We start from the raw sequence: 24103 nt of genomic DNA on the forward strand, positions 1-24103 counted from the left end.
CATGGCTTCTTCCTTATCAGTATAACGTGCAGTTGAGGCAGCAGGCATGGTTCCCTCTCAATGTAGTAAGAGGGATCTCTCTCTCTCTCCACTCTCTAACATGTTCTTGAGTGCAGGGATGGGGAAGAGATCAGATACCTCCTGGTTTCCTTCACCAATATTTGAATTGCTACTACTAACGCAGGTTTGGACAGGTAGACTGCACTGAAAAAGAAGCAAAGGTTCCAGGTTTGGTGGTAATGGTGGTAATTAACACATCTGTTTGGTAACATCAAACATGATAACATGGCCAACAAATTCTCCAGCATTTGTTGATTTAACAGAGACAAAACTATTTCTTAAAAAAATAGTTCGGATGGCTGCAGCGCTTCAAAGGATATGGGTGATATTTGTTACAAAATGCCTTCTTCTTAGGCAAGAGATCATAAATGAAAGCAGATGGTGATTGGGGAACTCAGTGACTGCTAGGTTAGTCTTATCAACATTTCCCAAACTGATCAAACTTCGGTGAGTAATTGGATCTCCTTTATTAGATGGGATTTAAAAATGTAACTGATGGACAGTTCATACAGATTTATTGGAGGCATAATGCCTATTTCAAACCTGGTAATGCAAGTATTTCAAGAGTTTCTGGAAATTTTTATTTTATTTTTATTTAGTATTGTTCATTCTTCACTTTAAGTGGGGACATCGGTCACTAATATTCTGCATTTCTAATGCAGGATCTTCTTTAAACATTCAAAATATATCTTGGAAAAGCTGGTGAATTGATACTGGGAAGGCACTTGAAAAAAATGTTTTTAAAAGTTGGATTTGGTAGTGGCTGTCTGCTTACATTTTAGGTGTATGTTAAGAGGAATGCAAATAGACTGAAAAGTATAGAGGGACTTCCAAAGAAAGACTGTACAGTGGGGTCTCTACTTAAGAACTTAATCCGTATTGGAAGGTGGTTCTCAAGTTGAAAAGTTCTTATGTTGAATCTGCATTTCCCATAGGAATACATTGAAAACCATTTAATCCGTATCTGCTCTTTTCCGTCCATAGAAACTACAGTGGAACCTCTACTTAAGAACTTAATCGGTTTTGGAATGGTGTTCTTAAGTTGAAACGTTCTTAAGTTGAAGCAAAATTTCCCATAGGAATGGACTGAAAACCAATTAATCCGTTCTGGCTATTTTTTTGTTATGTAGAGGTGCGTTCGTACATTGAAGCATTAGTTCCCATAGGAACTAATGCAAAGATGGTTAATACGGACTCTACCACTAGGGGGAGAATTTTTTTAACCTAAGATGACCTAAGGTTAAAAAAAGAGCAGGAAAGGTTTTTTTTCCTGTTCTTATCTTGGATTTCTGTTCTCAAGTAGAAGCAAAATTTAGCAAATGGAGCTGTTCTTAAGTTGGATTGTTCTTCAGTAGGGACGTTCTTAAGTAGAGACCCCACTGTATAGAGGGACTTCCAACTTCACATAAATTTTGTTGCAATCATTACTGTGTCTAGAAAGAAGGGCAGAATATAGGAACAAAAAGTGAATAAACAAATAAATCCCATCCAAACTAATAACTGTTGGTGAAAGTACCTTAGAGCACCCTTAAGGTCAAACACTGCTATCCTTGAAAGGCTGCATGTATGGCCAGCAACATTTGTACTCCCCCTGCCCCTTTTATTGCTACCTCCTGGAAATTTAATTGGTTGATTAGCCCCAGAAGAAATGGTGAGCTGTCTCCATTTTGTGCCACACACAAGAGAGAGCTGACATGATGCCCATCTGCTGCAGAGTTCAGTTTGAGAAGAAAATTATAACTATGCTATTGCTTCAGCAAGCAAAATAAATAGTCTTTAGTAGCATCCAGCATTATGATCAGTAAACTGGATGATCATGGTGCTGCCGCAGTCTAAGAGGTGCAGGATTCAGGGATGCTCATAGTACTGGAGTGCATAGTTGAAGAGACTTGGGAGGGAAAAAACAATTAAAGGTTTCACATTCCATGTACTGTAGTGAAATTTCTAATCACAATTTCCTTATTTTTTTTTTCTTTCACCATGTTCTTTTATGTCTTTTCAGGCAGGTCTGATTCGGACAGATAGTGGTGAGTTTTTCATTGAGCCCCTGGAGCGAGGGCAGTGGGAGAAAGAAAAGGACGGCAGAGCTCATGTAGTCTACCGCAGGTCTGCCATCAGGCAAGAGAGCGCAGAAGCTGTCAAGGACCACCATAATGAAGGTACAGCTATGTCTTCATGTTGCTTAGATGGCTGCACTATCCATGCATTATCTCAATTTCTCCCACATCTGATCCAGATAGTTGACATGGTGTCACCTTTTTGTTACTTTAAGGCAAGGGTGGTGAGCTTAACCAAGTCTAGGAGCCAGTTTTCTGCCCTGAGACCATACAGACCATGCAGAATGCCAGCAAAATAGAAACTGAGAGTCTATTTCTGGTTTTGACAAAATTGTATTATTTATTTAATAATAATCATGTGCTGTTGTCAATTCCAGATAGAGGATACTCAGAAGTGGTTTACGATTCCCTTTTTTGGGGGGCAACCTAGGACTGTTCAGCTTGCCCAAGGCTACACAGGCTGGCTCTTATTTGGTGTTAAATAGTGAAGGGGATCCCTGTGACACATTCAGAGGTCAAATGACCACTTCTGCATTCTTTCAGGAGTGGTAATTCATATTTTTGGTTTAAAAAGGGTTGCTATGGGAAGGCCAGGCAGAAAAGATGCCTTTCTGGGCCACATTTGGCCATAGGCTGCAGTGTGCCCTCTGTGGCTTCAGTGGCTCTAATGGTGGGGGTATGGGAAGAGACATTACACTTCAAATGTATCTCTTGATCAAGTTCAGAAATGGTCTTTGAACCACAGTTTATTCCCACATATTCATTATCCAGCTACCATGAAGCATAGCATTCTGACAAATATAAATCTAGTTTTCATTAAACGGATCTTAACTAGATGTGAAGAGTACTCGTTGCCTGTTTCTCACGTGATCACACCCTTTGCCCCTTAAATTTTCTGGACTCCTTGGGAGACTCAGAAAAGCTTTAGCCAGGCTCACTTTTGACAGATCTGTTCTCTGCTGTTTATGTGTACAGGTAGATTGAAAAAAATATACTGCTTCAGAGTAGAGCATGTGGTCACATCTGGCCAATAAGCTGTTATTTCCCTATCTTTGTGCTACAGAGTTTTGTTTTCTTTGACTGTGAGAACACTGAAAACTTGCAATACCTGAATAATTCCATTTTTACAACATATAAGTAACATAATAAAAGCAGGCAGATCAGCCCAAGCAAAATCATGGATGTCTTACCTATCCAGCTGTTTCCAGTCTAGTGAAATTCAAACCCAAACATTCAAATTCACACTGAGAAACTGATTTATTTGTTTCTCTGTTCTTCCCCTGAGACTCTGATGAAAGCTAAGGTCACAAGGAACATTTAAAGCTCTTGTTTCTTATCCTCAGCTCCTACTGAATAATAGCTTAGGCCCAAAACAGGGAAAGTTACTGTTTTAACTACAAGTCCCAGAATCCTCCAGCACACAGGAAAAGTAATGCTTCTCATGCTTGGATTTAAACAAAAATCACAAGTATAGATCTAATCAGATGAATGGTCCAAACAATTCAATAGTCATATTAGTATTGCAGTTAAAGTGCAATATGCCTGTTTTGCCTTGCATATAAATTCGTGTGTGTGTGTGTGCGTGCATGCGTGCGCATGTGTATTTTTGCAGAGCAATGTATTTTAGGGATATCAAAGTGCTTATAGTAATTGTGCTTTTGTCATTTTAAAAAATTCTTCTGTTTCTTCTCTTACCTTCATTAGTTCTGGGATTTAGCATAGGCCAGCTCCAAAATACTTTGAATGTGATTGAAGACAATGTTGGTGAAGCAGAGAGGAAGAGGCGGCATGCCAAGAAAGACGACTACAATATAGAGGTTCTCCTAGCAGTAGATGACTCTGTTGTACGGTTCCATGGGAAGGAGCATGTCCAGAATTACGTCCTCACCCTCATGAATATAGTGAGATTCTTTTTATGTTGTTGTTTATGTTGTTGTCTTTTGATTGTTCTAATTGGGGAGAGGGAAGTGAGAAACACGAGTATCAATGGAATTAATGGAATTTGATAGTTTTAACTATTCAGCTGTTATGCCTAGATAACGTAAAGGAGGATGGATGACTTCTAGAGGGCTGAGGTTTGCATCTGTCCCGCCAACACTGATATGGCCTCTCAATGTAGTAGTAGTAGTAGTAGTAACATCAACAACAAACAACAACAACATTATGCCACACCCAGAGTGAAAGTCAGTGCTTCAGGACCTCGTTTCCCCCCCCCCCTGACTTTATTAAGGTTTGTAAGGATTTCTTTTAAAGACCAGAATTGACCATATCCTTATTTTTGGTTTGGGGAAACAAAGCCCCCCAGGATCCTGTTTACAATGTGGGGACCAGGGGTTGGCTCAGAATGGCCAGTCACACTCCATAGATGATGGGGGACAAGTGTTTCTCATGGGCTATGTGCAGTTCTCAGGAGCTGAAATGTGGCCTTCCAGCACTCCTGGCCGCCAACTCCACTTGCAAAGTTTGTTGTTGTTATTATTTAAATCATGCAGAAAGTCCCCTTAAGTCTCTTAGGAGCCATTGGCGGTTATTTTATGTTTTGGTCCCCTAAGTTTTAGAGTGGCCTGACGTTCACCACCCTTGGGGTGCAGGAATTCATATGCGATGAATAGAGCTTGGATCCTGATGAAGCAGGACATTCCTTGTGAGAAAGCTTGTTCTTGCTATAAAAGTGAACATTTTTCCTCAGAGGGTACAGAGTAGCAGAAACATGACAACGACTTTGTAATGAATCCTTTAGGGAGAGTGGAATACCTTGTCACAAGAGGAAATTTTAAGGTTTAAAGGAAGAATATGCCTTGAAAAGGGTTGCAATGTGAGGGCAGCCGCCATGTTGTCCCAAAGGCAATCCTGCCCATGCAATTCAATTACTTAACTTCCAGCAGTATGATTATGGTATAGAGGATAGGAGAGATTGCTTTGTAAAGTGAAGAAATGACAAGAATCCAGTTCAGCATGCATGCATTGCATGCCTGTGTCAGGGTTTTGTGAATGGGGTGTGGGTGCTAGGACTAGAAGTTAAAAACAACAATGACAAGACTACAGGACCAGGGTAAGGAAACTCATAAACCAGAGGAACAACGTGGTGAAAACCCTTTGCACGTGTGTGTTTTTGTCTTGCTATATTCCATGGGGGGAATTTGGATTGGGAAGTTGGGAATTACTCAGAAATCCCCTAGAAATTGTGGCTCCTGACCAGAAGGTCGGATTAATACTGAGTAGTAATGAATTTTTTAGATCAGCTCATTCTTTGAACAAAGCCAGCATTTTAAGATCTTGCTGGCATCTCAGTTATAGTTGTAAGATTTTCTTTAAAAAAAAACTTTCTTCAAAAGGCTTGATAATGACCCTAAGCCATATTTAAATCTTTATAATAGTTTTCTATTTTGAAGTGACCAGCTAAAAGATGCTTCCTTGCAATTGTTCTGTAAGCCAGGCAAGGAGCTGCTGAGATGCAAGTCAAAACCAGACCAGCTTTGAAGTGGTTTCAAAATGCTAATTCCTTATTTAGAGTCAAAGTTCCCTACTTACCAATTAAAACAACTTGTTCTGTTTTTGAGATATTACTAGGATAAATGTTTTTCATTAGCATTTGTTGGCGAGGCATATATAATAGAGTATGAGGAGTTATTTGAGATGCAAGCATTTGACCTAGTTTGCCCTTTAAATTTATTTGCAATGTAAATGTAAATATTTCTTGTAGACATATAATCTTGGATTATATTGCTTATTAGGTCAGGACTAAACTGGGGAGAAAAGAATGTTTAATTCCTGCTCTTGTGTTTGTCCCTTCCTTCACTGGTGGTGTCATGCATGATGTCATCCCCCAGACCCCAGCTTGTGGGGGATGGCATGAGAAGCTCAAAATTGTCAGGTTTAATCAAAAGCTTTATTTTCAACCCCATTTCATGGTTTATACTCAGCAGGCAATGCTTTTTTACTTTGTGAATGTTCAGGATGCTTATTGGGGGGGGAGGCTGAAAGAAGGGTGACTGCCTTTTCAGATGGCGAAAGACCCATTGGAGAACTTAATGAGCTAAAAGAAAAGGGGAAAACAAGACCTCTTTGGGGATAGATGCAAAACGAATAATTTACCAAAGCATTATTTCCTTCATCAGCCTTCAGGCAGCCCTTTTTTCCCCCTTCCCCTTTTCTTTGTTCTCTTTTCTAGTTCTGACACTTTCCTTTTGTGGCCCTGTCAGGCCTCTGCTGCTGGGAGAGCAACATCCACAGTTTAATGGCCTCAACCCACTAGTTATCCATCACTGCTGGTGACCTTTGAAGGGCTTGTGTTTAGGCTGGAGTCCCACCGTGTATGCCATGACGTCACCTGGGCCCACTTCAAAAGGCATTCGGGGCCCAGATGGATTCCCCTGCAGCTTTCCTCAGAATTTGACACGTTTGTCCCCACCCCCGCCCCTATTCCTTTTTTTGGTGACTGTTAACAATAGTACCAAACTGTTGCTACGGGATTTAAAACAAAAAAGTAATAGGACCTTCACCCTCCCAATTCATTTTTTTTAACAAATGGGGAAGGATTGAAATCATTAGCCATGTGGGCAGTAAGAGCTGGTATATCTTAGTAGCACCCTAGGACCTTCACCCTCCCAATTATTATTATTATTTTTTACAAATGGGGAAGGGACACTTATTCGTGTAAAACATGGAGGTTGTAGGAATAGTTGCGGCCTTCCAAAGTCAGGATAGGTGTGTGCAGCCCCCAGACCATTGGAGATCACCCACCCTGTTCTGAATAGTAGCTCTCATCAGGGTGAATAATGCTATAAGATTTGAAGCTGCTTGATACAGTGTCAGACTACTGATCCATGTTGACCCTCGGTTCCATATATATTGACCGGCATTGGCGCTGCAAATTTCCAGTCAGGATTCTTTCCTATACTTGTAGATGCCAAATTCTGAACCTTCATATAAAGCATATTTTCTACAACTAAGCTATAGACCTTTCTGCAGGAATGTGTTTGCATATTCACAACCCACAGGTCTGGAGTCTTGTCTTGTTGGGCTAAGAAGCAGGCTCATTGTGGTGGTATTATCTGTGTGGCTAAATTTGATCTCTAGGAAAATTTACTGAAGGCATCTCAGTTTTTTTTCCATGCAAGGAATGTTGGAATTCATGTTTCAGAACATGGCCTAAATTAATGTGGTAAAAATTTGGTTTCTGATATATTTTCAGATACAATGTTGTTTTAGTTTCTTTAGAAAAAAAAAAGGAGTCATTTGATCTATTATAAAACACCTGAAACAGAAGTGGAAAGATCATAAAGTGCTTTGAATGTTGCTAAACGGCTGTATGAATAAATGCTAAGTGTTAGATGCAAAGGAACAAGGCATGACACGAAGGAGACCGCTGTGGGGAATGAATGAAAGATGAGAGGATGCTGGAGGTTAGCTTTCTTCAAAAGTAGCTTGCTCTTGCTCTTTCTTTCTTAAACAGGAAATACGTTAGTGGAATGCACACTTAGGCAGAATGCCCTGTGCTTTTGTGAGGTGGTTGACCCGAGAGAAGCAAGACGGTGTTTGGAGTTCATCAGAAAGGAATACACAAGGGAGCTGTGCCAGCAACGATAAATCACAACCTGGCTGAGACCACACAAATAAGCACTAATCCTATTAGTTCAAGGCAAGGCTGAAGAGGAGAGGCTTGAGCCCATTGTCAGATTGTGAGAAGAAAAGATTTGAACTGGTAGCTTGGGTGAGCAAAGACCACAGCATGAATAGAAAGAGGAATGGAGAGGTGGAAGGAAGGCAGGGCTCAAGGGGGAATCAGGTTCACCGCAAAAGTCTTTGAGACTGTTTTTTTAAAAAAATTCTTAAATACATATGCTCTGTTATATTGTATTGCTAAAGGACTGTGTGGGGCTACTACAGACCTGTCAATAAATTTTAGCACATGTATTTTCTTAATTCCTTAAACATATTTCAACAGCATGGACTCCCATGAAAATGTATTGACTTGACCAAATTGTGTATCTTGGACAACCTCAGCATGCTATAAATCCAAGCAAGTAGGGCTTTTTTAAAAGTAGGATTATCAAATGCATAAAGGCAGTACTGATGGGTAGATAACATTTTATTTTATTTAACATTAGATTGCATTCAGGACAATTTATGCATAACATGATTTTTTTTAAAAAAGCAAGACCAAGCTACAAAGAACAGTGTTAAAAACATCAGAATTAAAAGTTAAACTTGTATGGGAACTGCACAAGGCTTCCGGGAATATTTCTGAGTCAGGCTACCAAAAAGAGAAAGTAGTTCTCCCAGCTTGCCACTTGCCTTACTTTAGCTAATGTCTCAGAAGAGGCACTAGCAGGCTATACCCGCTTGATGCATGAGTGGATGTGTTTTCTCCTTCCAAGATGTGTAAGGCATTGTAGAAAAGAATTAGTCCTAAGAATGTAGGTCTGAAATAAACCAAGAATAGGTGAGATGCTTTCGTTCTGTTAAGTTATGTTCCTCATGACTGCTGTCAGCACTTACTACAGTTTTCCACACTGACTTCAAAGGCAGCAGTATCTATGCAGCATTTCAGTCATCTAAATGGGAAATTACTAGAGCATGGTCAACTATGGCGAAACTGTCCCTATTCAGGAGATAACAGAACTGGCACATCTCTCCATGGTGCTGAGGTTGCTTTGTACTTGCACTGACAAAGATATCCCCAAATGATGCACTTGAATTACCTGGAGGGCCTCCATGCATAAATACCTACAACTATAATCAAAATTATTCAACCCTCATTGCAAATCAGGTTTATTGTCAAAATTTACAGACTTTCAGCTGTTTGCAACGAACAAATCAAACAAAAGCAATTGAGATAGCTCAACACAATGAATGCTTCAAGTGGTTCCCCCAAATTCAACTGAAAATGCAACTTATAATTAATTCTTCCATTTCAAAATTATTCAACCCCTTCATGGCAAGCATATTTAGAGTACCTTTTTGCTCTTTTGTCCTGCTGCAAACAAGATGCAAAGCCAGGCACCAGCTTCTGACAGCGCTCCTGAGGAATCTGAGCCCATTCCTCATGACCAATGGCCTCCAATTCAGTAATATTCTTGGGTTTGCGTGCTGCAACTGCCTTCATCAAATCCCACCAGAGATTTTCTGTGGGGTTCAAGTCAGGTGACTGTGATGGCCACTGTCAAATCTTCCAAGATTTCTTCTGCAACCAAGCTTGGTGGAATTTGATTGGGATCATTGTCCTGTTGAAAGGTCCAATTATGTCCTGGATTCAGCTTCCTCACAGACGGCATGACATTTTCTCCTAGGATTTCCTGATACTTCAATGAATCCATTTTGCCTTCCACAGACTGCAGGTTTCCAGTGCCAGAGGATGCAAAGCATCTCGAGAGCATCACTGATCCACCACCAAGTTTATTTGTAGGCAGAGTATTCTTTTCAGCATATGATGCATTTTTTCCTCCTCCAGACATACTGCTGTTCCATTGGGCCAAAAAATTCCAGTTTTGTTTCACCGTTCCACATAACAGAATTTCAAAATTTCTGTGGCTTATTTATATGATTTTGAGCATATTGGAGCCCACTTTTCTTGTGTATTTGGGTCAGTAATGGTGTACATCTTGGAGTTCTGGCATGGAAACTTTTTGCATTTAGACAGAAACTTTCTGCATTTAGACACGCCTTACTGTGCAAACTGAAACCTCAATGCATGTTGCCACCAAATCCTGCTTTAGGGCTTTTGCAGTCACTCAAGGGTTTTTCAAAACCTGTCTTCTCAGAAATCTGGTTGCAGCTGTTGATAGCTTCCTTTTTCTTCCCCATCCAGGTAGTGTAACCACTGTTCCTTTAACTTTGAACTTGCAAACTGTGCTTCCAATGGTGTCTCTAGGAACATTCAGTGCCTTCACTATCTTTTTGTATCTTGTTCCTTGCTTGTGAAGGGCGATCATCTTTTCTCTTAACTTTTTGGACCATTCTTTTAACTTAGCCATGTTTCTAACATGCAGTCAAACGTGACACTCACCAAACCTCTAGCCAGTTCAGATGTTTCATGTGTTCTAGCTGAAGCACACGTGGTGCAACTAATGAAGCCCTTGATTAGTTGCATCAGGTATTCTTGAGACAACACCTATTTTGCATATTTGTGCTATTGTGATGGATTCTACTCAGGGCGTTGAATAATTTTGAGACTGAATACATTAAAAGTTACATTTTCAGTTGAATTTGGGGAAACCATTTGAAGCATTTGTTGTGTTAAATTGCTTTTGTTTGATTTGTTCATTGCAAACAGCTGAAAGTCTGCAAATTTTGACAATAAACCTGACTGCAATGAGGGTTGCATAATTTTGATTACAACTGTATTAATCATGTGAAAAATAAAGTACACCCTCTTAGTATTGCATGGTTTTACGTATCGGGACATAGTAAATTAAAATAAGTAAATACCCTTGAGTAATTGATCACCAGCAAGTGTGACCACCTCTATAAAAGCTGAAGTTTTAGCAGTTTGTTGGTCTGGAGTATTCAGGTGTGTGTTAACACAATGCCAAGGAGGAAACACATCAGCAATGATTGTAGAGAAGCAAATGTTGCTGCCCATCAATCTGGTAAGAGTTAGAAAGTTATTTCCAAACCATTTAGTCTTTCTTTCTACAGTGAGAAAGATTATTCACAAGTGGAAAGCATTCAAGACAGTTGCCAATCTTCCCAGGAGTAAACGTCCAAGCAAATTCACCTCAAGGTCAGATGGTGGAATGCTCAGAGAAATTGCAAAAAAAAATAAAAAAAAAAGTTACATCTCAGATTCTACAGGCCTCAGTTAGCATGTGAAATGTTAAAGATCATGATAGTACAATTAGAAAAAGACTGAACAAGTATGGTTTGTTAAGAAGGGTTGCGAGGAAAAGCCTCTTCTCTCTAAAAAGAACATGGCAGCACAGCTTAGGTTTGCTGAGTTGCATCTGGACAAACCACAAGACTTCTGGAACAATGTTCTTTGGACAGACAAGACCAAAGTGGAGTAGTTTGGCCATAATGCACAGCACCATCATTTGATGAAAAATAAACATAGCATATTAGCACAAACACCTCATGCCAACTGTCAAACAGAGTAGTGGAGGGGTGATGATCTGAGCTTGCTTTTCAGCCATAGGACCTGGGCACCTTGCATTAATTAAGTCGACCACAAACTCCCCTGTATACCATAGCCTTCTAGAGTAAAATTTGAGGCCATCAGTCCGACAGCTAAAGCTTGGCTGAAATTGAGTCACGCAACAAGACACACCAGTAAATCTACAACAGAATGGCTGAAAAAGAAAAGAATCAAGGTGTTGCAATGGTCCAAACAAAGACCAGACCTGAACCCAATTGAAATGCTGTTGCAGAACCTTCAGAGAGTTGTGCATAAATAAATGCCTGCAAACCTCAATGACCTGAAGCAACGTAAAAGAAGAATGGGCCAGAATTCCTTCACAGTGATGTGAGAGACTGATAACGTCATACAGAAAATGATGACTGCAAGTTATTGTTGCTAAAGGTGGTTCTACAAGCTATTGACTCATAAGGTGTACTTCGTTTTTCATACATGGCTTCTTCATTTTGGCTTTATTTTTGTAAAATAAATCATGACACAGTATAGTATGTCATGTGTTGTTGTTCATCTGAGTTTGTATTTATTTAATTTTCAGACTTCTTAAGGACCAGATAATTTTTATTATGTCCTTATACGTAAAAGCATAGAATTCAAAGAGGGTGTACTTTCTTCTTCAAATGACTGTGCATGGCATGTACTTTCCTCTTCAGCCTGTTGCTTTCTCTGTGGAAATGTGCAGGGAGGGGTTAGGCTAGTGCTCCCCTTTCCATGTGTTAAGTCATCCTACATTCAGAATAACTGAACAGAGCCCTAAACACAGATTGTGAGGTATCATTTCTGTTTTTGTTAATTTAACATCATAGTTCCCTACAGAAGATTCCTGATACAGTAATTCCTTTTTTGAGATGCTGTTGAATAGTTTCAGACATCCCTAACTATACTGTATTCCCTGGGAGATTAAGTCATTTAATTGAACAGAAGATTTTCATATATGATAGGTTAGGAAAGAAGGGGAGCTACATTTTGAATGTTGCTAGTTCTAGCTTGCAATCTGAGACCAGCACTTTGTAATCAGAGTGGAGGGAGTGTGTAATGTCATTGAAGTTACATCTCACTCAGCTCTTTGTTATTTTGCTTACCCTTAGCTCTTAGCAACAGATTGTTGAAAAAGCTGCAGTGAACATATACAGTATGTTGATGATTGTTGATTGTCTTGATCAATCTGAGGGGGTGACTACATTGGCCATTCATCCTGTGTTGCATGTGGTACAGATAAAATTGAAATAAAAACTGGTGACTACAGAGCATAAAGCTTGGTGCAGCAAAGCCGAGTGGGGACTCACTCGACTCTTTTCAGTGGGGAATCATCTCTTTTTGTTCAACTGGAAGGATGTTTTATTTTATTCTCATCTGACTGGTATCACTTTTCTTCACTTTCTGCCTGGTGTGATCCCCTAATCTAATGCAAAGAGCTAGTTGTGGGAGTGTCCGTTTCCTCAAGTGAATGTCTGTTATCTCCAAACAGTGCCCCCCCCATTTTTAAATGTTTTCCAAAATTAGTGCTGATTCAAATAAATGCTATTTTACCTCAGGTGGGGGCAAGAGGCGAAGGAAGGGGTTGGTCCTGGTGGAAATTGACAGTATGAAGGATGGCTCTTTCCCCAGCTTTCTGCCTCTGCCCCTAATGACTCCTACAACAGGGCAATTGTTCACAGTCTGGATTTCATCTGGAGAAACTACCAGGGATAGTTTGAAAAACTTTGTATTAAAGTGGGTTTTCCCACTGTGTGATTGCACCCAAAATCTCTGTCTTTTAATTTCTGTTGTCTTAATTAGTTTCAGTTTCAGTCTGTTACTGTACTCTTAATCTTATTTTGGGCAATACTTTTATTAGGAAATGAAGCTTCCTTGTTCTGAAGACTAAAATGTGTGTTTTGTTTACATGAATGGAAGATAAATGTAACAAGAGTTTTAACAATATTAATTGATAAGATGTCCGATACCATGTACAATGCATGCATGTTTATTACTGTATTCTTCAAAGCCGGTAGAGTAAAAAGTTATTGACAAAAATCAATAAGATAGGGGCTGTGCATGGAAGGCAAGGAATAGGCTGGGGGCAATTGAAAGTCTCTTTTCACCTTACATGTTCAGACTTGTTGTGGAATCACTAGAACTCAGCACCCATTCATAGGTGTGGTATGTATTAAGGTAGAATAGGCAGAAATACAGACATGGGCCCTCTTCAGCCCCTAGAAGTGTAAATGTACCTGTATCTGTATTCAGCAATATGGTGTTTGCCATGTATGCCTCCTTCCATGTTGAGGAAAGACCCGAAGTGTGGTTTATATTTGTTTTTCTTCCACTTGGAGGCAAAACAATGAACATCAGAGCAGCACCGAGCACCTCTTTTCCTAATTCCTATGACTTCACAGCCAGTTTTATTTGCCCTGATAGTAGGAGCCCACCAAGAAAGATACCTAGAATCATGTATTTCTGCCTATACATGACTTGCTGATGTTAGAAGCTTTGAAAAATGTTCCTGCAAAAAAAATGTTTAAAAGAATATATTCTGATATTAATGTCTACAGAATTTATATCTGGAAGGGCAAAACTTTTTTTCTCATTGATTCTCTGCAGGGAGTTGGGAGGTATGGGCGGGGGAGGGAAGGACTTTAGGAAGCTGTCTGTGAGTTGGCTGGGTTTTCATGAGGTGGGCCCACTAGTTCCTGCCACCTTAATCTGATTAGAGGGAGAAAATCCTCCCAGTCATATTTGGTGAGCTGGGTTCAAAACTGTGACTGTTACAATTTGGCACTAATGAGGTGGACTGATTAGCTATGGTGGCCCAAGCATTGGCTTTAGATGTATCAGGAGTCCTATCCGAAAGACTAATTATGAGATTGTTATGTGGAAACACCATGAGGTTATAATTGGCTTGCTGTTTATTGTACAGTATGTGGACTGCTCTCTATAGTTAAAATTATAGCTGGCAGTGTTTAAGAAACAGTAAGCCATTTAAGAAATAATCAACATTGCCACAAGTTTAATAAGTCTTTAAGGGAGTCCCTCTGCTCTTCTGCTACCCAGAGGGGAAAACATATTCAGGCAACTAGTACATCTCTAGCCTCTGCTCTGTTTTCTGTTTAAATGGGCATGCCGTGCCATGTCTTCCTACCTACCGTATGTAGCAGAGCGTCACCTCTCAGTCCATCATACAGATCAATGGTTCCCAACCTTGACTAACTCAAATGTTCTTGAACTGCAGAAACCCCAGCCAGCACAGCTGGTGGTGAAGGCTTCTGGGAATTGCAGTCCAAGAATACCTGAGTTACCCAAGACTGAGAACCACTGATATAGACAGAATATCTTGCGTTTGGGGAATGTGAGGGAGCTTTGTGTAAGTAGAAGATGCCATTGTGGCATGATTTCCATGATCACATTTCAGTTTATTCATGCATTATATATTAATATCAACCCAGTATCTGAGGTTTTTTTTACCTCATCAAAGAGGTAGGCGCATTATGTCTCCTGTTGTTCCTTCTGTTACTTCTTCGTAGACAATCCCTTGTTCTGATGCTTTTATAAGAAGTAAACAGCAATTTCTCACCGAAAGGGTAAGTCTTCACCTGTTTCATTCCTGCAGGTGAGGATGACAAATCTGAGAAGTTTTCTTCTGACTACATGAACTGAGGATAGTTCTTGTGTATTTTTCACATTTTCAAGACTGTTCTTTAAAAAAAATAGAAAATGTGTTTTTGACAAAAGTTTGTATTTTGCACAGAAAGGGTTTTATGAGCAACTTCTTTTTTTGCTAATATGGCTGCCCACAAAAAAGGGCTTGCTTATGTTATAAATTTGTTGTTGATCTTTACAGCAGTGTATTGAGATGGCACACAGAGAAAAAAGTAATGCCACAGAGACCAATTGGATTTCTAATGTAGTTTAACCTGTTTTGAGTACTCGGTAAATCATCAGCACATTCATTCAGTCGCACACTCATGCTGATATTTCGCACTATCCAGATAGTGGCCAGGCCACATAAGGGAATGATAGGAAGGATGGGGCATAATCATTGTCCTTGTAGGGTGTCTTTTGACACAAGGGCTACAATCCTTTGCCTAGACTTTTGACTCCTTGCTGATTCTATTTCTCATAACACTGCCAGTTTTCATTTTTCATAAGACTGCCATTGCTTGATACTGATAACAAAACAATATTATGCACAATTTTATTGCTATGTTATATTATCACTGTAAGAAATCTGTCTTTATGATTAGATAAGGAATGGAAGAGTATCTGTGGTTCAGTAATAACAGTGCATGGTTTGTATGCAGAAGGTCTGATGTTCAATTTTCAGCGTTCAGAGGCAGAGTTACGAAAGAATGTTGCACAAAATCCTGGATAACAATTGACAGAGTTGACAATATTATGCTAGATTGACCAATGATCTGACTCAACAATTTGCACTGGAATTGGCATGAAGTATTTTGCAGTGAGCCCATGATGTAAAGGTCAATGCAAATCAGCATGTCCTTTTTTCCTTGCAATGTGGACTCCCCCCCCCCCCACCATTGGGGTGCTTTTATTGCTCGTTGTAACTGCAACAGTTTAAATGGTGTTTTGCCTATATGATCATTTATTAATGCAACTGACCAGGCTTCTCCTGAAGGTAGGCCACACCAAGATGCATGAGTGGCAAACCCCACAGACACAATTTACACTGAAAGAAGTGTTCAAACATGCCAAGAAAAATTCAAGATGAACTTATTTGATATCTAAGTTAAAATAAATAACCCTTTGGCAGAAGAGTAAAATACCTTGCTTCTTATTAAAATAACATAATTTTGTATCAAAACAATCCATGCTTCAGTTGCATTGTGTAGTCACCTTTTTAAAAATCTATTTGAAACATGCTAAACACAATTAAAAATAGATTTTTCCCCACAGTGTAACTGGAGTCTCAGTTAGTTTTAACAGAGTAGGTAAAGTTCATGCACACAAAAGACTACAGCTTCCATGGCATCTTTTTAATGGAATGTGTTATGTAAGGAGTATATGTCAAGTAGACATATGAACAGATTATAAAGCAATCAGAATTCCAGACATGTATAGCCTGTACAGTACATGTGGATAGATACAAGGCTTTTCTGCTGGCAGAAGACTCTTACCAGTTGCTCTCAGGGATTGCAATCTGCCAGTAGAACTGCTCTGTTTGCCAAAATCTGTTAGCAAAAGAGGAAGAAAGTTCTGGAAAACCAGAGGACAAGAGAGAGAGTTATGCCAGATCCAACCATTGTACAGCATGAGAACACAGGTACAGCATTGGCACAAAGTTAGGTCAAGGAAGGATTGTTGTAAATACTTTCCAACATGCCTAGCCCAGGAGAATTTGGACTTGGCACAGCTTCAGATGGCCTAGGATTTTACCCTTTTGTCCTTGGCCATTTTGGCCGCTCAGGATTGCGGACCTAGTGTCCCTTAATGATCCAAATTTTATTTTATAATGCCCACAGAGCCCTTAAGTTTATAACGAGAAACAAAATAACTCATATGAAATCCTACCTACTGAGAAAAGCATCAGACGCAGTGCCTGGACCAGAGTCTCTTCTACTCACATTACACCCAGACAGATCGGTTCTCATCTCACATTCCTCTTCCTTAGAACCAGGTTCTTAAATTACCCATAGATGGGGCCATATAGAATCTGGAGGATGAAAGTAGATCTAAGATGAAATGGCAGTAGAATCATTACAAACTATGAATTTTCTATCTACAGAGTAACACTCGAGTCTCAGTATCTTATTAAACAAAAAAAAATCAGTGCTAGTCTGTAGTGGGTCATATTTTTTGTGAGCACAACAGAGCATCCTCTGTTTCACCCTTCTCTTCCAATACCATTCAGACCTCTAGGGAAATCTTTACTGCTGAATCCTCTTCCTCTTTTTGCTTATCCACAGTTCTTATAATCTCATGGGTCGTTATCCTGTGATTCTTAGGCTTTGATTCATTCTTTTGTTCTGTTCTTCAAAATGGGAAGTATATGATCAGTGATATAAATCTGGAAGTACTTATCAGGACAGTCCCCATACAAACAACACCCTATAAGGAGGGTCTAAACAAGTGGTGTCCAACCTTGGTCCTCCAGATGTTCTTAGACTACAGCTCCCAGAAGCCTTCACCACCACCTCTGCTGGCCAGAATTTCTGGGAGTTGAAGTCCAAGAACATCTGGAGGGCCAAGGTTGGACACCACTGGAACAGTTGGATTTATGCATATAAACAATTAAGGAGCAGGTCTTTTATCAAAATAATGGCTCTGAATTGCCTATTCAAAACCAAACCACCCTAAAATACTTTGCATTACATCTGGGAGAGCTTACAACAATATATTGTTCCTGGGAAAATCAATTTCTTTCCCAGCTGTTGAAAAGAACATAGCTAAAGATCATAGCTAAACTCAAAGGGAACAGAGAACCCTGAGGGAGATGATCAGTTATGTTGTAATCCCTGCTAATAAAAAAAATTACAGGGTTTCAATCCTGCAAGCTTTAGTTTTGCTGTATCAATCTGTATTGAGGTGTTTCTGAGATATATTCTTCCTCTTCGGATATCTCACCCTAATATTTTTCAAAAGAGACCTTCTTTAGTAAAGTTAAGTAAAGTTTATTTCTTCCATGGGATATATATTTCCAGATCAATCATCGTGGTTGTGATATGGAAGTTGAGGAAGATAAAATGAAACGTTCTGTTTCTGTTCTGTCTAGGGGGTGAAAAAGCAGATAGGCTTTGGAAGTGGTGTTTGAGATGGAGAACCTCCACTTTCCCCCCCAAAGGCGATAGTTTAGTGCTATGTCTCCATTTAATGCTGGAACTATTTGCCTCATCCAGGGGAGAGGAAAGCTGGCTGGGAATCGGCCATCTCAAAGAACTCTTGGTCTCTTTTTCTCTTCTCTCTGTGTGTAAGAAGGCATGTAAAATAAGCAAGCAGACTTTTAAAACTCCAGTTATTTTTAAAGGGAGTGCAGGCAACAAAGCGAAGAAAGCCCTCCTCAGAATTTCTGGGGCATTTCCTGAACTGTCATCTTTAATTTGGTTGCGAAAACTTGTCTTGTTTAGGCACAAAATAGCTTGATCTGGATAATTTTGACCCATCCCCATCATTGAAAGCTGAGAAGCAGCAATCGGATGACTCTGGAATTGGTTTCAAAGAGTAATTTTAAGTAAAAGAAGATGCTCCCGGAATGAAGCATACCGCTTTATGTTAAAATGCGACTAAATCCCAAAGCTAGTGATATTTTCCAGACAGGGAACACTCTGCATGATGTGCAGCGCAAGACCTCGTTTGGAAAAGAACACATTTTGGCGGCCACAGTGGAGATAAAATAGCTGATGCCAAAGGAAGACAGGAATAAATCCTGACTGTTAACTTATTCTGTCTTTTATGCAGTTAAGAGAGCAAGTATGGATTGTGTACATAGAATGTACTCTTTTTTTTTAAAGTAAATAATAGTTATATTCCATTAAGTTGACTTCAGCTTATGATGTCCCTCCTCAGGGTTTTCTATGTATAGAGTACTCAGATGTGCACTTCATGATTCCCTTCTTCTGGGGGCATCCTGGGATTGGTGCAGCTGGCCCAAGGCCACACAGGCTGGCTCTTCTTCCAAGATGCACTGTGGGGAATTGAACTTCTAATCTCAGGCTGGCTGATGCTCAGCCAACTAATTTGTGGGATTTTGGGGTGTTAATTTGTAATGCAAAGGTGCTGGTGAATTTTTACACATCTTAGTCTTATACCAATTATGGGACAATGTAACCCTTCAGATTTCATATTCTTATAGTCCAACAGCAACTGGCGGACACCAGTTCCCCTCTCTATTTTGTTACCTATATTCTCCCTTATCTAGTTTCCGTTGCAGGAAAGGGAGAAATAAGAGTATTTTATCATGAGGGCAAGGAAACTGAAAATTGCCCTTGACAAATGAATGGCAAAGGAGTCAATGAAACTGATCCAGAAGCACATAACGATACATCCCTCGACAAGAGATATCACATCAGAATACTGTAGAAGGAAGTTACATTTTGGACTACTGCTCTCAAAACCAGCCACTGGCCATGCTTTGGGGGGGTGTGTGTGTGTGTGTGTGTGTGTGTGTGTGTGTGTGTGTGTGTGTGTGTGTGTGTGTGTGTGTGTGTGTGTGTGTGTGTGTGTGTGTGTGTGTGTGTGTGTGTGTGTGTGTGTGTGTGTGTGTGTGTGTGTGTGTGTGTGTGTGTGTGTTTTGAGTCAGATTTAGTCCAATTAAGCCGTGTTGTCATGTTCTGCTTCTGACATTTTCCAAGCAAATTTTGACAGACTATTTAAGATTCCTTTTAAGATTACATACAGTAGTAAGGATTACATTGTTTATGCATTTTTCCTTTCCTTTTAGCACATGTAATGGTTTTTCACTGAATCCATTCCATGTAATCTACTAATCATTTAACTCTGTTCTAGCAAAAACATCTACCATTTATTTTTTATTTGTGTAATAATAATAATAATGATGATGATGATGATGATGATGATGTGTTGTCAGATCAGTTCTACCTTATGGTTAATGACTATTTTATTATTTAAATGGAAAAAATTCTTTATAAATTAATAAACACATATTAATAGGTCCATGGGGTCACAAAGAGTCGGACATGATTAAACGACTAAACAACAACAATAGGTATTTATTAATTTTATATGATCTCACCTTGATGTTCTAAAAAGAAAATTCCCAAGGTGGTTAGCAATTTAGAGGGATCTATTTATGTGTCTGTTTCTAACATATTCCTTGGAAAGATTCTGCGCTTAATGCTTAAATGTTTTCTCTCTTTCTTTGAGTTTGATCTGCTCATTAAAAGGATTTCTACTGAGTAAAATCATTAGTTAGACCTTTCTCAGCTTACTCAAAGGGCAGATTAAGGTTTAACTGGCTCTGGAGTATAACAATCTCCCTCACCTTTCTATGACCTCCACGTTATCTCATTATGTAAAAGTAGCCTAAAGTTTACCCTTACCTTTGCAGTGGTCCCCAACCTTGAGCCTCCAGATGTTATTGGACTACAACTCCCAGAAACCTTCATCACTACCCCTGCTAGCCAGGATTTCTGGGAGTTGAAGTCCAAGAACATCTGGAGGCCCACGGTTGAAGACCAATGCCTTAGAGTGATGTGCTGCACAGTTGAAACATGTTGCTTAAACATTTCAGCTTGTAAATCACTTTTATAACAGTGTGTGTGTTTGTTTGTGTGTGTGATAGAAGTGTTGTTTAGTTCTCATTATCTGTTTATATATGTAAAAGGAATATAATATATATTAACATTTTCCCAGCAGACCTCCCTGATGCATTATGGTCCTAAAATCTGTATTTTCCAAATTTCTGTGAATTTTATCAAGATTTCTGGCAAGGCTTGTTATATTGAAATTCCCCAAAAGTTGGGAATCTCAATTAATAAATTATGAAAAATAGGAGATCACTGGCAAATTTACATGTGATGTAAATTAATTTAGATTTTTCATATTGTGCAAATTAGGCACATTTATTATTTCATTGGTTTTCTATCAATATGTTTCAACCTTGGCATCATTTGTATAGTAACCAGTGATCTGAGAGAGCAGTGTACTGTAACAATTCAAGTGTAGATTCAAATTCTATTTAGTCTCAGAAGCTTAATTGGTATCCTTGGGTCCACCAGCATCTGTCAGATTTCCTTACAGGGAGATGCATAAAGTAGTCGTTTGTGTTTTTGGTGCATATAAAAATGTTGTGCATTGGGATTTTTATTGGTATTCTCATGAGTTGGCTGTTGTTGTTTTGCCACCAGCTTTTACTGATTGCAGTTCCCCTCACACATCCATGAGAGGGGCACATTCTTCTTCGCACATAACAGATTGAATATTTTTATTATTACAAAAAAACCCCCACACTTTACTTTCTTTGTCATGGATAACTTTTATCTCTCTTAGTCTCACACATAGACACGAGGAAGTGCCATTCCACAAGGGCATCTCTTTCCTAAGCCCCCATCAACATCAGCTGCTGTTTTGTTTCATTGCCATGAGCTACACTGGAGTAGGAGATGGAATTCATGACAGAGCTTGAGGAGGTCTTGCTTTTTGGACTACACAATCTAGAATTCCTCAGCCAGGACAATCACTGACCATATTGGCTAGGGGATTATGTGAGGTATAACTCAAGAAAGTAACTGCCAATTTCTGCTTCCTAAAAAATACAGATGTATCAATTTCCTATGCACATTTGCTGAGGTGTAAGATCAATTTAAGTGCAGTAATAGGATGCATATCATAATCTGAGTAAGAAGTGCAAAGAGTCATACCAAGATTAATGCACATAGAACTTGTTTTTTCCACAAAATAATCATATTTTCCATATCATTGTTTGGAACATCTTTCTAGAAATCTAAGATGGAATCCCAGGTGATATCTGTGGTCCAGGTAGCCCATTTCCATCTTTGGAGGATTGCCCAGCTGCATCCCTATCTAGCTGCGGGGGCTCTCACAACTCTGATTCATGCACTTGTAATCTCAAGAATACACTACTGCATTGCTCTCTATGTGGGGCTACCCTTGAGGTTGATGCGGAGACTACAGCTGGTCCAGAATTTGGCGGCCAGATTAATAATGGGTGAAGAAATTTCAGCACATCTCCCCCCATTCTGGCAGTCCTTCATTGGCTACCGGTTTGTTTCTGCATCAACTTCAAGGTTATGATAATAACATTCAAAGCCCTAAATGTTTTAGGACCTCGGTACATAGCAGAACGCCTGCTCCTAGCCAGATCTGTCCGTAATACCTGTTCATCACAGGCAGGGTGGTTGATGGCCTTGACCATGAAGGAGACCCAGAGGGAAAGAACAAGAAACTGAGCCTTCTCGACGGTCGCCCCTTGCCTGTGGAACAATCTGCCCATGGAGATCCGCCTGGCAACCTTGGGTTCAAACGAGCATTGAAGACTTGGCTCTTCTGCCAGGCTTTCCCCGAGCATTAAGTTTTTGATATCTCAGCTTCCCTCTTACCATCCTTTTTGCCATCCTTTCATCATCCTTTTTATCATCTTCACAGCCCTCTGTTTTAATTTATCCTACTAGTTACTGTATCTGTTGAATGTATGCATTATTTTATTTTTATTGTGTTTTGATACGTATTGTGCTGTTTGTCTTATTGTTAGCTGCCCAGATTGGCCTGGTTGCCAGATGGTCCAGGGTATGTATAAATAAATAAATTAATATTCTCAGCAATTATGGGTTCAACAACAAGTTATTGCAGGCAACATGGTTTTGTTACTGAAAGGCAGTATGCATGCTATGTGTGTGTGGGTGGGTGGTGGAAGAACTGGAAATCTCTGTCCCTTATGCCTCCTCTAGCTACCAAATTTGGCAGCCTAGTTGCTAGATACATAACGCCCATTAAAATATTAACAGTTTAAGCCCGATAATTGTGATGTTTAAAATCTTGCAGCTTTTAGATGATGTGGAGTCATATAATTTCAGTCACTCATTAGATTTGCCTAGTAGTGGGATGTAGTAACTTCTGTTTTGAGAAGTAGAAAACAATACATGGGGGGGGGGGACTTCTGGAAATAGACTGCAACCTGTTAAACTTCTTCTCATTGTGTTTTCTTACTGTTGTGACGTATTAAACTTGGGTGGCAGACTTCCCCATAAACTTAACTGACAATGTAAAATCTCTCAGTGTCTTCCTGTTTGGAGTTACCAGGGTAACACAATGCTAAATTAGTTCCCTGAGGTGAGAATAACTTTCATCCAAGTCATTTGTCAATCTAGTTCTTAACTCAGTGGAATCTTCCTGAACTTATACTAAAGGCCAAACTATTAATACCCTTTCACTGCTAAAAGTTAAGTATGGGGTAGGAGAATTTCAGACAGGACCTCAGAGTGACAATGGCTTAAGTATCCTTCTCCCCATCCCTCACTTCTGATCATTTGTTCAGAAAATGTTAAGTGGCAATGCTTTCTTAATTGTGATTTAATTGATGCAGAAGTAACACCTAACAGTGGTTAATGCAATCCCATTTCAAACCAAGCAGATTAAGTCTATAATAATATTAATTGTTATGTCTAAATGGGGTATGACTAGCAACACAGATTTTAGCACAGATTTTAGGGTCTGTGGTGTCCAAAGAGTTATGTGTACTGTATTGTCATCTTTCTATTGATGTCTCTCAGAGCCCTTCTAAATGATCCTATTGCAACGTATAAGAATCCATTCCTTCTGCAAGACCTGCCTACGAGTTTCAAACCCTCGTCCTTTTCTGACTTACCATCCTGCATTTAATTCCTAGGAGTTCTATTGGTGATTCTCAGTCTGTTTCTCCCCTCCCCACCCCACATAATTGACTATTCATGAGTTTAAATCTTGATTTAAAAATTGAAATAGAAAGGGGTTTCTGTGTTTTTGAGAAACCCCACTTCAGTTGCCAGGAGCTTTTAAAGGGTTGGCCTCATGAACTGCCTCATAAGTCTGAGAATGATCCATCTGCACTTTCTGTTTCCATCCAGTCTGGCCCTATTTAAAAGCATTCATGGAACAGATCTTCGTCACGTGCAGATGTTGACTTGCTCAGCGTATTGACCCAGAGCAAAATCCTTTCCTCCAGCTCTGAAAATATTGTTTGGGCTGCATATGAACAAGTGTGTACATCTTTTTGCTGCCAGTAGTAACGGCGCTGCTCCTCCACGTAGAGCCAGCTTCTTGACCACACTCCAGGACACTTCCCCCTCTGTGTGTAACTCTATCTGCTACATTAACTGGGGGAAGAAGGAAAGAAGGGCAGCACATCGTCTGCTGAAGGCAAGTGGCCGAAGATTTCTTCTGCCTACCCCATCAGCTACAGACG

General features: G+C 39.7%; 1 protein-coding gene across 2 annotated transcripts in view; it reads left to right on the plus strand.

Annotated features, from left to right (window-relative positions):
• ADAMTS14 (ADAM metallopeptidase with thrombospondin type 1 motif 14) overlaps positions 1-24103 on the plus strand; it is a 124589-nt gene that overhangs the window by 39924 nt on the left and 60562 nt on the right. For both annotated transcript variants that reach the window (XM_020783104.3, XM_072995238.2), the window contains exons 3-4: positions 2063-2219; positions 3822-4018. In XM_020783104.3, the coding sequence (XP_020638763.3) occupies positions 2063-2219; positions 3822-4018 (354 nt within the window). The remainder of the gene's footprint in view (positions 1-2062; positions 2220-3821; positions 4019-24103) is intronic.

Source organism: Pogona vitticeps, chromosome 3 (genome assembly GCF_051106095.1).
Source record: "Pogona vitticeps strain Pit_001003342236 chromosome 3, PviZW2.1, whole genome shotgun sequence".
Lineage (NCBI taxonomy): Eukaryota > Metazoa > Chordata > Lepidosauria > Squamata > Agamidae > Pogona > Pogona vitticeps.